Genomic DNA, 14,890 nt, shown 5'->3' with positions numbered 1-14,890 from the left:
ATCTTAACAAAACATCTGACTGTGTTTCCAAATGCTTCATTTCTTCAACATTACGATTGCAATGACGCCAGAAGGTCGTCTGGCTCCTGAGCAGTCCAAACAAATATCCTCGCACTCCTACCTTGCGGTGCTTCTTCAATGCCCCGGATCTCCCCGTTCAAATACGCACCTTTCCTTCCCTACCTTAGATGAAATGTGGTTACTTAACACTGTCAATACATCCCGTTCCTTGACACCCCACCCACCGAAACACTGTTAGAATCATACACTTCAGATCCTTGATTTTGTGCAGTAGCCTTAATGCAGTTTGAAGTTTGTATGTCGCTTTGGATAAATGCATAAGCTTGATGAAAAATGCTACTGCGATTTCTGAGCTACAGCCTACCCTTTGCTTCTTGGCAAAAATATTAAAAATATACTTTGACGAAGGTAAATTAGATATTTTCCAATTATACTGCCCAGATGCTGCCCCAGAGCTTGACATCAGTTTCATCACCAAAACACGTGGCAATGTGTTATCTCGCGACAAGTCAATGTAAACACACAGCTTTTTCGGGGTTCAACTGAGTTTACTGTACATCACAGGCAATGTCAGCTTTATTTGAGTCGACAGATGTAATGTATTAGAAAATCGATCGTAATGGATGCACCAAAATAATTCTCGGTTCATTAATTTGGCATCCAAAAGAAATGTTTCGAAGAATCGTGAAATCGCGAAGACGAGAGATTTTTTTCTCTATAATTTACGCTTCCGATTGGCCAACAAATTTAAAGCACCCGCCTTTTTTGTTCGCCGATTCGCTGAATAAAAATATACTTATTATCTGATTGGGTCGCTCTACAGTTCCGCTACACTGTTTTGGTGTTGGATAAAGAGCTTCGTTCAACTAGCATAGTACTAGCCAAACAAGCCAACTTCCTAACAAAAACGTCTTGGGGTTAGTATGACATCTCTAAATTGTTATGCTTATTTATGATTCATGATTTATTTTATGGTGGCACGCAACCTTCTTTCCATAAAATTTTATTTTGGTGTTGCTAAAGTCAGAAGAGTTTAGCATTTATCATAGCTAGCATACATGCTAGCACGAGCTGGCTAGCTCATTTCTAATTGATTATAGGTAATAAGCAAGCTACAGTCGACTGGTTATTTTATCACTGTTGTCTATCTATATAGGACATCTTGACATTTACAATGGTAACGCTGTTACTCTTCAGCAGTTAAATAGTCAAATTCAACTGACAGCGTATCCATCGTGTACTGTGCACTCGGACAAGTGCTTAGTCTAAATATGTTGAACCTTTGGAATAACTCGTAGTTAACCATTTAAGTTGCAGTTGTTTGTCGACATCTTTGTTGTTAACTGGCTAGAAAAGACGTAAGTTAGTTACGAGCAATGATCCATTGTTACCAGCTTGCAGGTTTGTGTCACTGCTAGTATTGTTGTGAACTCTTTCAGACTAGATAATAAAGTGTGGTTGATATGGCAAATCCGCTATACGAAATAATCAGAATAGTGTTTAATTGCATATCTATATACCTCCCAAGTCTACTTAGCACTGAAGTGCAAAGTTGTTTAAGAAAAATAATGTATTGCTAGCTGCCCAAACACAGTCTCAGTCATGTATTGGTGAAGTTTTACAAGTTTGTTTAACTATGTTTAAACCAGAACATTGGCAAGTTAAAAATATGGGGTTTCCATCCAACGTAACGTAGGCTAACAGTGTAATGTTCAATATTTTATTGAATGGCTAAGCAACAACGCAAAATCCTGAGCTGGAGAACATAGGTCTCTAGTAGTGGATGGGATGGGAGTCTTTTCTCCCTGTCCGTTCTTGACACATTGCACAAAGGATGACAACAGGAATCCTGACTAATACAATCCCAATACAAGTCATTGACCTCAATAATGTGTTTGTCTTAAGTAACTGTCATATCCTTGTCTTTTCAGCAGAATAAAGACATAATGGCCTCAGACTCTCCGCGCAGACCAAGTCGCTGTGCTGGAGGGGTTGTGGTACGAGCACAGGCTGCCACGTAAGGAATCCTACACACATACACATTCACTACACCGAACAATCAGAGAGTTCATCATGTGATGGGTTTTCATTATTGATTGTTGTAGTTGACACATTTTATCAGTTGTTGGTAATCCTATATCCGGTCACTCTCAGATTTGGTTATTATTTTTGTCTTCAGAGAATTCCTATCTCTGCATATTTTAAAGACCCCTAAGAATAAAACCTTAAGTGGATAAATAATTATTTATCCAAAGAGTTGTTTATGACTTCCTAATATGGCTTGTTTATGAGTCCCTAATATGACTTGTTTATGACTCCCTAAAATGACTTGTTTCAGCTACTCTTGCAACTGCCTCAAACTGTCTTTCCATGTTGATTATCTATATAGACAGGTTCTTTAAATGTAATCTGTCATTTCAGGGAGCAGTCATATATGGAAAGTGTTGTGACATTCCTGCAAGATGTTGTCCCACAGGTAGGTTCTCATGTTTTCATACTGCTGGCAATTATCACATTGCTTTCTGTTGCCCTCTTAGAGTGGATAAATTACATAAGAGACCTCAATTGCCATGTCCAGTTAAGAAATCAAATTAAAACGGAATGTTGACAAATTCTGCATGCATTCTGCCATTGTTGACATGTCCACATGTCACATGTCCTGTTAATGTCTCCTCTTTTAAGGCATATACTGGAGCGCCCCCTACTGATGAGAAAGAGAAAATTATCTGGGTTCGATTTGAAAAAGCTGACATCAATGGTTAGTAAAGTTTATAGATATTTGTCAAACAGTTCATGGTTCAATTCTGTGACAGATCTGAAGTCTCCTAATAACACTAGTAATCATTGTGTGTGCCAGCCAATCAGATCTTGCATTCAGTCTGACAGCTGTGTTGATCAGACATGCAAGCATAATCTATGCTATAGAACATTCAGCTACTTTTGAATTATGAAACTTTTGAAATGAATTACTACAAACTTTGAATGATTCTTTAAACAGACCTGAAGTATGATATGGTCCCCACAGACGGGGTTTGGTTGTCTGTGACGGCCAGCAGGTCTGGAGGCTCCGTTTTGATCACACCCAGTAAAAGGGCGACCGTCACCTGAGTAAAACATTTGAGAAATCTTCAGATAAAATGTAGAAGTGACTGCAAAGCAGTGTGTTGTATGCATGTTTGAGGATGTTATTATGGTAACTATTCTTATATCACTGTCATTCTGAATCTCTCAACACTCATAATTTTGAACACCTGTGTCCAGGAGGTGTCTTGTCTTATTAGGGTCTAGCAACACTTTTATTTCTCACAAGTGAAATACAAAGAGTTAGTGTTAGACTGATGTAATGTTCAAACTGTATGTAGTTGTGTTGATAATTGCTCTGGCCAAAGCAGCACCCAGTCAGATGTCTGACCCCTGCCCTATTTCCCTGTGTCCAGACACGGCTCGCTCTCCAGAGTTCATGGAGATGCATAGCGGCAGCAGCGAACCCCCTCTCTGCCTGATGATTGGCTACTCTGACGGGATGCAAGTCTGGAGCATATCGGTGAGTAGCACTTTGAAATCATTTTTTATATTTTCAGTAAAAAACTTTTGACAGTTCTTCTTTAAATCCTCCAGGTCTATTTTTCTGCTCTTTAAGCACCATTAGATACGTTTTCATTAGAGGATTGGTTTCATTTTGAATTTGTCTTTTTCTAAAATATATAATTTTGGTGGCAGTGTGTTTGGAAGGACAGGAAATGTGGGGGGAGAGAGAGGGGATGACATGCGGTAAAGGGCCTGGGCCTCCACAAGGCCTCAGCCTACATGGTGTGTGCATTAGTCCGGTAAAGCACTGGGGTGCCCCTTTTGTTGGTCTTTTTAGGTGGTATGATTTTTTTCTGTAGACCAACCTTAGAGTAGACCAACACAAATATCTAGGTGTCAAATGTGCATATGTCTTTTTAACCACTAGGCGTCAGTGTTGACTAGTGTAAGACCTTGTTTTTTATTCACGCCAAATTCAAAATGTTTTTTTTTTACTTGTATACATTTACGTATCTATATTAATGACCTAAAGTTCTTAGTCAGAGGATTTCCCCCAAAACTGCTTACTTTTTAGTTTTCTATTGTTGATATTTTATGACAATTTATAATTTAATGTACAATTTTGCATTGTTTTGACTGAATTGACCAGACGCATCTATGACTGATGTGGGTTCAAACAAAACTACAGTACTACAGTAACACTGGAACTTTAGAACCAGAGACCTTTACTTGCCAACACAACTCTTCAGGAACCTCAATTAGCGGCAGCCAAATGGTGCGAGTGACACACACAAACAGGCCTCCGTGGTAGATGGAGCTTCTCGGGTTGATAGGCAGACAGGCTACTGCATCAGTCCCTGCCTTGCTCCTCTCCATGTCACTGAGGAAATAGACCCTGCAAGGAGATGGAGTCTGGCTGACATACTCAGGAGGAGATTCATGCAGACCTGATCTTTGTTGTTTGAATGGTTGTATTTTGAGGAGAATGATGGATTGAAATCTGAAAGTGTTGAAGGTGAATCATTAGAAAGACCTCCAGTACTGCTGACAATGTTATTTAATTAATTTGATCTTTCCATTTTGTTTCTTGTATGTGTAGTTGTGAGATGGGCAAAGCCTATAATGTTGGAAAGTTGTTTCTAATGACATTTAAAGTGTCAGATTCTCTTCCAGGAAATATTTGAAATGTATAATTATGGAATTCCTTTTTGGAAAGTTTTGGAAAATCATTACAGGGTTTTGTCAGCTTGGTGAATTAACAAATAACCCACAACTTTTGCAAAGGCCTCACTTGAGTGCTATCAAGTTACATGCACAGACTGTCACCGAAACATGCAAACTTCACATACATCCTGTGAAATCTAAACAGACTAAAGTCCTTAATCAGTCCCTTTTATAAACATCCACTGGCCACAAGGGAAACGACACACACTTTCTCCCTCGGACACACACGCGCACACACACACACACACACACTGGCAGGCAGAGGCTGTCCATTAAGTTTGGTGTGGCATTGAACGACCTGTGTGCTGTTCATTGCTCTACTGCAGGAACTAAAGAGGAGGCCATATGATCAGTGTTATGCTGTATAGTACCCCGTGAACAGGGTTTTTGGTTCCATTGCTATTCGGTTCACTGAGTTGAACTTTCATCAGCTATCACTTCTATCCCACTATCTCCCCTCTTGAGTTTTATTTATCTGGCAGGTTATGGTGAGGAGGTATCTGGTGTTGCCTTGGGTTCCAAGACGAGATGAAAATGCTTTTGTTTCTGGCCCTCAGTGGTTGTGAAGTGTTTTTGACAGTTGCTAAACTGACACCTTCTATAATGGCCTAGAAACGAGAAACAAGACAGTGAAAACACACACACTCACACACAGTTTCATCTGCTTTCATGTGCTGCTGTGCACACGCATTACTGCCCCCTCAGACTCGGATCTTTGACTGGAGAGGTGTCGCCCGCCATGGGCTGATAAGATGCAGACTAGCATGAGCTAATTGTTGGACTGAAGAGGTGTTGGGAGGGTAATGACCCACTTTGAAGAGTGGTGTGTGGGGCGGCAGTGTTATTATTAAAACTTGCACAGCTACAGTCCCTGATAGAAGCCGACTGATATTCACACTCGCATGGACACACATTTTCATCAGCTTCAAAGCAAAGGAGTTAACACTGTCTGCTTTGCGTCCCAGTAGTGAGAATGGTCCGCACATGTATGAGCTTATTTGGCATCATTCATTTTCAGTACACTCAATAAAACAAACTGTCAATTCAGTTAAGTACTGAATGTGACCCAAACAGAAAATATATGTCACAGTGGACGATTGTTCAGCGCTCTGACTCACAAATGAAATGAAAAAGTCAAACAAAAATATAATATATATATATATATATATATATTTTTTTTTAAACAAAATGAGCAATTTGGCGCATTGCCTGGCTTGTGGCCTGCTATGAGCTGCTAATGTAATGTGGCACATGTTGTTGATGGCTGTCTGTGTCCCACAGAGCCTCATAAGGCCAGGATGAGCGGAGGGGTAATGCACAATAGCCTTCGTGGCATTATCCTAAAACCTCCACACACAATCCAGCAAATTCCATTACTCTCCATTTCCCACCAACCCCACCACCTCCCTCTTTGTATTTTCCTAGTATCTGTGTTTCTTTTAACCCGGCCAGTGGGTCCCATGCTCTGGGTAATCTCTGGGCCACCGCTTGGACCTGAGCACTTTTAATAAAAACACAGGCTCCAAATCCGCCACTTTGAAAAGACTACTAATTGCGCAAAAGAGCGATCATCCCCTCAGATGGGTTTATGGTCTTAAAACACGCGGATTAAGGCACCGGTAATGTGATAATGCATGTTTCACTGTCATTTAACGCAAAGAAGAAGAAAAAAAAAAGAATCACAAAAGTAGGGCTTTAGCTCTTAAAACAATGTGCCATTACATGCGTCAAGCCTCAATTCAAACCATCAAGGGGCTTGACCCTGCGTATCCAAGCATTCATATGTCAGCCTGACACAAGATGCCATACTCTTATCTGCCACTAACCATAATCCTTGTGTATCTACAGTTAACCGTTAGAGTAGATATGGTAACTAGCATCCTGCTAGTTCTTGTCTGTGTCCTGGTAAACATATTTCCTGTACCATAGCTCTTATGGTCAGAGGGTCAATACCCGTTGAGGTTAAATGTGCCTACTATTGCCAGTGGTACCAGTCTGCTGTGAACCCCCCTTGTCACCCTCCCCTCTGGGCCTGCCACAGGAAGAGTAGGCCGCTCGTTTGCATTGTAATGCTACGGGGGACCATTATTCTGAGCTTGGTAGCTTTTACTCTGCGGTTTGGCTGGCACTTTAACCACCGACCCCGACCCCCTCCCTCCTACTTCCCTTCTCTGTGCCCCTCGTGCCCACCCCCCCCCCCCCCCCCCCCCCCCCGCCTCCACCATGAGAAACCCATTTCACGCAGTAGGAATAGATTATTTTTCTTACAGTGTGAACAAATCCCTCTTTGTATCCCAGCCCCCCCTGCATCATTGTCTCTCGTCTTTGTCCCTGACGCTGTCCCACACCCCTCCCGTCCCACTGTTTTCCCCCTGGCCTGACTTTTATCCTTCCAACCGGTGCAGCTTGGTCACCATGCTGAGGTCGATAATTCTATTAGGATGTATCGCCGAGTTGGCTGGCCCTGGCCTCAGGATGGAATAGAATGATTGGAAGGATGCGCCTGTTGACTGCAGGAGCGTTCCTAAGAGCATGCTAAACTGGTGACTCCACCAAGGATTAACTTGTTTATTATGGTGGAGATGCAGCTAATGATGATAATAATAAGATTATAGGGCTGTGTTTTATTATCTTCTTCGACAGATATCTAAAATGTGTAGAATGTTGCGGGATGATTGTTGGAGTGCTCTATGCTTAATGGATTTGCTGCACCTCTTTGTCAATGGGTGGACTGGTACACAGAGTATCTGAATACAAAATTACCCCTTTTTGTTCCTTTTGTTGTTTTTTCTTGCCCTTGAGAAGAGGCATTTTTAAACATGGCCTTTTTCCATCAAGGTCAACATTTTGACTGACAATCCCTACAAACTAAGCATCTAAATGCCCTGCAAAGCCAGGTCAGCAATTAAACCAGCTTTTATCCACTGGTGCAAACTATGAAACGGTTATCTCTTCTTCCTTTTCAGGGTCATATCTTTCAGAGCCCTTTCACACAATTCAAAAGCCATCAGAATAAACAAGCTGGGTTCTTAGACTGAGACAGCATTGTCTCCCCCGCCCATGTCTGAGTTTAGAGTCATTGATGTGGCTTGGAAGCTATACATTGTCTTGTGGTTGAATCTGGGTTTATCATTGGTATATTATGATGGGGTCACAAGTGTACAGTCTGGCAATACATAAAAGGCCTGAAGTGTGTGTGTGTGTGTGTAGGCCTCAGTGTATAGGATGTGCTAGTTATTACCATGAGCGTTTATGCAGTGTGTTACAACAATCTATGTACTTGTGTCTGTGAGTGGTTTTTCTACCCAAGTATGTGTTTGTGTTTCTCCTCAGTTGAGTGGCGAGGCCCAGGAGCTGTTCTCTGTGCGCCATGGTCCAGTGCGAGCGGCCTGCATCCTGCCAGCTCCCCTCATCAGTAAGTATCTGTGAGAGACAGATAGAATGGTACAATAACGATATTCTAATTATATTCCCTGCCGTCAAGTGCCCAAGACTCAGACTTCACTGTCAACACATCACAGTCAATACAGGCCCACGCTGGCCTGGTAAACCGACTAGGAATTTAGCTTAGTTATAGCTTGGAGTTTTCGAGGAGTCAGTCGTGACTCATGATTCAATCAAACACTTTTTTAGTTGAGGACTCAATCTAGCCTAGAGCAAAAGCAGACCAGCTTTCCGTCTTAGAGTTAGTTATATTTCAGGTCATATCCCATATCCTTTGACTGTGATGCACATCGTTTACGACTGCGCTTTCAAGAGACGCTTTCCCAAGACGCTGTCGTTCCGGAATTGAGAGGAGAGCTCAGCTGTTTTCACCTTGTCATGTCACATGAACTGCTTCACCACTCCTCTGTCCGCCGCTTTCTTTGCAATATTTATCCACCAAATATGCAGAAGTGGTGGAAATGTGCTGTAGCTGAATTTATGCACTTCAAAGCACATTTGCCTTGTTTTTTTTCCTCCTTTGTGTGTTTTGCAATGCTACAAAGAATCTTCTTTCTCCAAAAAAGGAATCACTTGGATATTTTGAAATCTGTTGTCAGTGTTCAAGGACGATACTTGAAATTAAGTTAAGTGTGTCATAATTCAAGCAGTTTGGGGTTGCAAAGTTTTTTTCACAGTGATACATCATGGTGAAATTAAAGACTGCTGCCCTCTGTTTCTTACTAGAGGCTCTTGCCAGAGCCCTCCCTCTCTCTCTTCCATGTTCTCATCTTAATATTAAAGTCAGTCCTTGAAGATTAGTGTTGGCCTGGCCTCAGCTGCCTCTGGCTGCCTCTGAAGTGAGAGACTTTGCCGGCAAACTGCTAGTGAACCTCTCTCTCTCGATCTATCTATTGATCGTTTCTCTACCTTTATCTAACAATCTCTCCGTCCCCCTGCTCAAGTTCCCTTTTTCATGCTCTCTTTTCCCTTGTTAATTTTTTTTTCTCCTACCTATTTTCTCCCTCTACCCTTTTGTTTATTCATCCTTCCATTTCCTCTCCCCCCTGTACCTCCTTGAATCTCTGATCACAACTGTCTCATCAGCCATATTGTATTATGGGGAGTAATTGCATTTATTAAAGGTTAGCCAAGGAAGAGAAACAGCCCAAAGAACATACTCAGGGTTTTTATCGAATCATTTTCAATCAGACCACAAATAAAAGGGAAGAAAAGGTGAAGGATTACCTCTGCACGCCATGGGCCAGCAGTGCTTTTAGGATTTTTTTGGTGCTTTTTTTTTTTTTTTTCTTCTGATAACGAGGTAGTTGGTACAGTGAAGTAAAAAAACAAACCTGTGGAAATGTCTTGTTGGTTTATTTGTCCCCATACTCCCATCCACACATATAGAAAATATATCAGGATCAAAGTTTATTTTTAACTATTACTGTGGTGATAAATTGACCAATTCCCCGGCAACGCACCTGATTCTATCTAATATAAAGCATTCACATATCTAAGGCCCAGATTCAATTGGATTTCCTTTGTTCCGCCAATTTGTTCTTCTCCAGCCGTGAAGTTTGAATCTGCTGTCACTGCAGGTATCATTCAGCGCTGTGAGAAGCACCATGAACTGTTAGCATGTGGCATTTCTTGGTGAGAAAATCAGCTTTTTGTTCTCGGTCCATGTTCCGGTCCTTTGGCAGATTTCAACAATGCACAATGACAGCATTGAAAGGGGGCTCTGGAAGGGGATGAAAGCTAACTACAGTAATAGGAAGCAGCAGATACCCGACACATGAGGGGAGCGATTCTCTCTGTGGAATATAGAAATGGATTGTACTAGCGGAGGGGAGGACACTGATTGCAATCTGCCAGGGCGCAAACAGTGTTGCACTGTGGCCGGCTGTTAAAAGGCCAATTGTTTGGGATGTGGAGCCTGGGTGGGCGGATTTTGGAAAAGTCCCGAAAATAGGTGTTGATTCCAATAAGGCAAGGTTCCTTTTCCCAGAATAGAGGAGGAAACAGCGGTTTTCCGAAGGGGAACAAATCTGTTTATCCACTCTCCCGGGTTTTGCATCCTCCGTCCTTTTGGACAACTGACCCTCCAAGTGTCCTCAAATACAATAGATGATCATTGACCATGTTTGGAATATGCTGTAGTCAGCTGTTGCTCCTTTTAGCTTGTTGAACAGAGAAACCTCTGACGTATATATCTACCTTGCATAGCCATCATTGAAACTGTTTCATTTTCTGAAACTGAAAGTAACATTGACAGCAATTACAGTCCTAAACCTAATTCTATTATAAATAAGATTAAAACCAGTTATCGCTCACGAAAAGATGTATGGACATTTGAACGAAACTGAGCAGATTTACCTGCAATCAATGCAGTATCACTACGATTTGTCATCAGATACTAGGCCTATAAAAAAATAAAAAAATCCATTGTCAAAAAAACAAACAAAAAAAAAAGTTATTGTTACTAAATGCTTGATTTACTAAATGGAAACCATTTCTTCTTTATGAGCCATCAAATTTGTATTACAGCTCAATATTGTAACTGCTTGTGATGTCTGATGACAGAAATATGAGGACAGAAAGTTCTGGAGTGTGAAGGGTTGGAGGAGCAACATTCTCAGCTTCCACGCCACACCACAGGAACTTACACTGATTACTGTCAAACCCAAATTACAGCCCTCTAAAGGCTAATATCTTCCTCAAACCCCCCTACCCCCCTTTTCAGTTTTTAAAGCTGGATTAACGAAGGAAAATCTGTGATCTATATTCTTAATGTAACACGTTTTCTCCACCCTTAACAGAGAGACAAATGGGAAGCCTCCCATTACTCTTTCTCGTCTTGGTTTCTGTACTCTACCCTTTTCTCTCTTCCCTAGTGTGCCTCAGTGTGGAAAGATGTAAATTCAACACATTGCTAAGGGTGGCGTATCAAAGTCTCCTTTTTAATGTCAATATAATTACATTTGATTTCCCATCAATCTTCATGCAAACCGGGCATTATTTGATGGTCAGTGTTGATGAGTCCCTACTAAGTTAACAGATACAAGTGGAGGGGAGCGGAGGAAAAACATCCAAAAACAATTAAGAAAATGTGTGTGTGTGTATATATACATACACATATATAATATTCTTTATGTATATTTATACTCCCCTCATACTATGATTTGTGGGCAGTTGTTATAATGTAATCAACACACTTCCTGGAGTGGTAGCAGACCTCCCAGTGGCCTCTTAAATGAACGTCTCTCTTTGTTTTGTCACTCAGTTGTACAATTCTTCAGTCCCTCATCCTCTTCCTCTTGTGCTTTCTAGATCCTCTGAATGTGGACGGTTTTGCCGACAAGAGACCACTGCTGGGGGTGTGCAAGAGTACCGGGTCCTCAGGGTAAGTTCTGACCCTGAACCTGATGCCTGTGACATCACTTCCTAGGTAAATTCGAAGTGGATTATGTCTTGCACTTTCCCATTCCAGTTTAAGTATTGTTAAATTCACGATGTCCAAACATGCCCAATCCTTAAAGGGACTTTAAGGAATGAGTCTTTTAGTGACCTGGCACAAAAACATTACAGTATAAGACTTTCCTCCATTGTAGGAAAGTGGATTTTACTGACGTCAATTAAACAGAGCTAGTCCATTAGCTAACCAAATGGCATTTTGAAGGAGGTCAAAGTTGAATCCTGCTCACTCACTCACTCACTCACTTGTAATTCAGTTTCCATATGTGCTAACCATGACCATTGGTCGGTGGTGATGTACATCAGTTGGCGTTGAAGCAGCCTTTTTTCATTGGGTGCCCCTTTTTGACTTGTCTGTTGCATGATGAGAAGAGTCGTGTCTGCTCTAGTCATTCTACTTCTCTGGCCTGCCTCTGTTTTCTGCTTGATCATTTAGACCCTTTGCATAATCAGGCACAGGGACAACCATGTGCTTGAATGTTGTTTTGATGTTACTGATAGTGGTTAATAAAGTAAAATAATATGGCAGCACAGCAAAATAAGCCTGGCTTATTTATTCACTTTATGAAACAGGGCCCAGGTCATATAGCATTACAACATTGTGAACAAGATATGCTATTGGTAGGTTTATCCTTATTTGATAATTGTAGGCTTGCTTTGTGATTGAAAATCACAAAGCAAGACCAAAATGCAGTTGGAGTATATAGAGTACCAGAGACTTTTGAAACACAACTTGGAGGAGGTAAACTTACTCCCTTGAACTAATGGAGTGTCCTGTCACTGTTGTCTTTATGACATTTTCCCTTTTAAAAAGTGTGGAAAGGGGCGAGTGTTTTGACTGTTCTCCATGACATTCAGATGTTATGAGGTACAAATGTTAAGTAAGTTTGAAAGCCTGTAGTGTTCGGTGTGTAATAAGAAGCATCAAAGGACCCCACCCCCACCCTTGCGTACGCTGTCGGGGCCCAGGGTGTGATCGTCTGGGATGGAACAAGCCTTTGGGATCGCTGGTCAGGCTGAATAAAGCTGGGTATTGGAGCAACTGAAGCAGTTTCAGAGCCTCCCTTTATAGAGGGAGAAAGAGAGAGACAGAAAGAAGAGAAGATCAAGCAGACATGTGGCCACTTGGGGAGTGGGGAGTGGGCACACCATGTCCTGACCTGGTAAAGGGGGGGGGAGAGAGGGAACGAAAGTGTAGGAGTGAAATGCAGAGAGAACTCCGGGCGTGCTGCTTTCGTCTCTACATACACAGCCCCTGCTCTCCCTCCCACCATCCTACCCCAGGCTCCTCCCATTTTCCCTGCTCCTCTTCCAGAACAGCACAAAATTTAACTTGATATTTCCTCCCCGGGAAATGAAATAAGGAAGTCTGTCTTCGGCTGGACTTTGATGAGGACCACCTTCCCGATGTTTTCCAGGGACTGCGGCCGCCGCCGCTGCAGCCCTTGCCATGTCGTCACTGACGCAGACACAGGGAGGGTTTTGACGGTTTGGCTGAGCACCCATGCGACGCTTGGCGATAATGCTGAAAACATGCACTGTGTTGAAAGGCAGAAACCCTGACCTCTGGCTGAATGGCAAGGCCCGTGGCGTCTTGTAGAGAAGTGTTTGGTAAAGAACACTACATTAATAGGCAGGAAAACCCCCTAAGGGCACAGTACGTTCCATTGGGCTGGGTCGTACACTTACTAAGGTCCTCACACAGTTTTTAGCATATAATCATTTTGAAAAAACAGCTTTTGTCAACCACCAAAAAGGATGCCGTCTTGACACTTAAATGGAAAACAGATTGGAGTCTTGGCCGCTACAGGAGCGCTGGTTTAGGAGTTGGTTCAGTCAGCTCTAGGCTTAGATTACAAGATCTGCAAATTAAAGGAAAACCAGAGAAGGAAAAAAAAAAAAGTGTGCCGATCCCTCTATTTGTGGACTAACCCAGCCAGGCACACTCAACATAATTGTATCAATGGAAAGGATTATACGTTAAGTCCCAACAATGTATGGATCTAGTGATTTTCCTGACAGCAAAGTTACATGTGCGTCCCCTTCATGCTCTGCACCGGTGCCAGTGGGCTTTGGGAATTAGTCAAGAATGCCTGTGCCATTGCAAGCCCTGGTATGCCTCCTCACAGATCTGGAAAGGATTTGTGTTTTCCAACCCCTGCCGTCATTCTTATTCTTTTCTTTCATTCTAATAAGGTCTGCAGGTATTACAATTTTGAAAGATTTAAGGCTGCTGTTTCACAACAAATGCAAATTGTTTGGGTAATGCGGAGGTGCTTAACCATTTGTGGGTTTTCCAGAGGACACTCTCCTAGGGTAAATGTTCATTGCCACGAAGCACGCCTTTATCCTCCAGACTCTGAAAACTGGACTGTTGCAGTCTCAGAGAAGTCTGTCAGTAGATTCACTGACGTTTTTACCCCTCCAGATGCTTCAGAGGATGTGGGTGCATTTAGTTTTCTCTCTCTGTCTGTCTCTGCCCTGTGCCTCTGCCTCTGCCTCTCTGTTCTAACCAATATAGTCTTCTGTCATCGTGGAGATTACTACATCATTAGTTTTTTGGGGTCCCTTGACACTACAGTGATATCATGTGGTCACCATGACTATGTGAGCCTGTGTTGACCCCCCCCCCCCAAAAGGCCCTGGGCAGCAGCTGTAGTGTAACCTGCTACCACTGTCTGACTTTTCAGTCTCTTTTAAATAGTATCCCGGTGATTTACAATTCTGTAATTCTAATTCCGGAGTATATTTTTGTAAAATATTGAGTCATATTACTTAATACATTTTAGTTTTTCTTATGAAATAACATACATATTAAAATATGTAGGTTGTTGTTGGAATTCTGAGGCAGTAAAATATATAGTATCTTGTCTATACAAACAAGTTCAACCATGACAAAAAAATTGTTCATCGCTAACAGATTACAGTGTATTAAATCTGAGGGCTAAGTCAAGGATTTTCACACAACATTAATCAAAGTTGAGGATAGTATTTGTTTAAAGTAAGTATAAACATCACATTTTATCTGTGCTTTTATCTGCATCAAAACCCCATTTGTGATCAAAATTGACACCTTTAAACAAAGCTAGAGTCATCCTAAAGGATGTAATGTCCCTGTCCAGTGTCTTTATCCAAAGCCTCTCTATAGGAAGTCCTGTTGTCACCTAATGGCTCGTTATTAATTACAGTATTGCGGGCGATAAACCCCACTCATTCC

General features: G+C 41.8%; 1 protein-coding gene across 2 annotated transcripts in view; it reads left to right on the top strand.

The window, feature by feature from the left end:
- Positions 1-843: 843 nt before the first annotated feature.
- LOC124478114 (BCAS3 microtubule associated cell migration factor-like) overlaps positions 844-14,890 on the top strand; it is a 62,244-nt gene continuing 48,197 nt past the window's right edge. Inside the window, exons 1-7 of one of the 2 annotated variants that reach the window (XM_047036254.1) lie at positions 844-938; positions 1,956-2,038; positions 2,443-2,497; positions 2,704-2,779; positions 3,459-3,565; positions 8,107-8,188; positions 11,530-11,602. In XM_047036254.1, the coding sequence (XP_046892210.1) occupies positions 1,968-2,038; positions 2,443-2,497; positions 2,704-2,779; positions 3,459-3,565; positions 8,107-8,188; positions 11,530-11,602 (464 nt within the window). In that variant the 5' untranslated portion in view covers positions 844-938; positions 1,956-1,967. Of the gene's footprint in view, positions 939-1,952; positions 2,039-2,442; positions 2,498-2,703; positions 2,780-3,458; positions 3,566-8,106; positions 8,189-11,529; positions 11,603-14,890 lie in introns of both variants that reach the window. The other variant, XM_047036253.1, reaches the window with a different exon arrangement.

The sequence above is a fragment of the Hypomesus transpacificus genome, chromosome 15 (genome assembly GCF_021917145.1).
Source record: "Hypomesus transpacificus isolate Combined female chromosome 15, fHypTra1, whole genome shotgun sequence".
Lineage (NCBI taxonomy): Eukaryota > Metazoa > Chordata > Actinopteri > Osmeriformes > Osmeridae > Hypomesus > Hypomesus transpacificus.
Note: the sequence above shows the minus strand (reverse complement) of the source record. Positions and strands in the feature narration are given on the sequence as shown.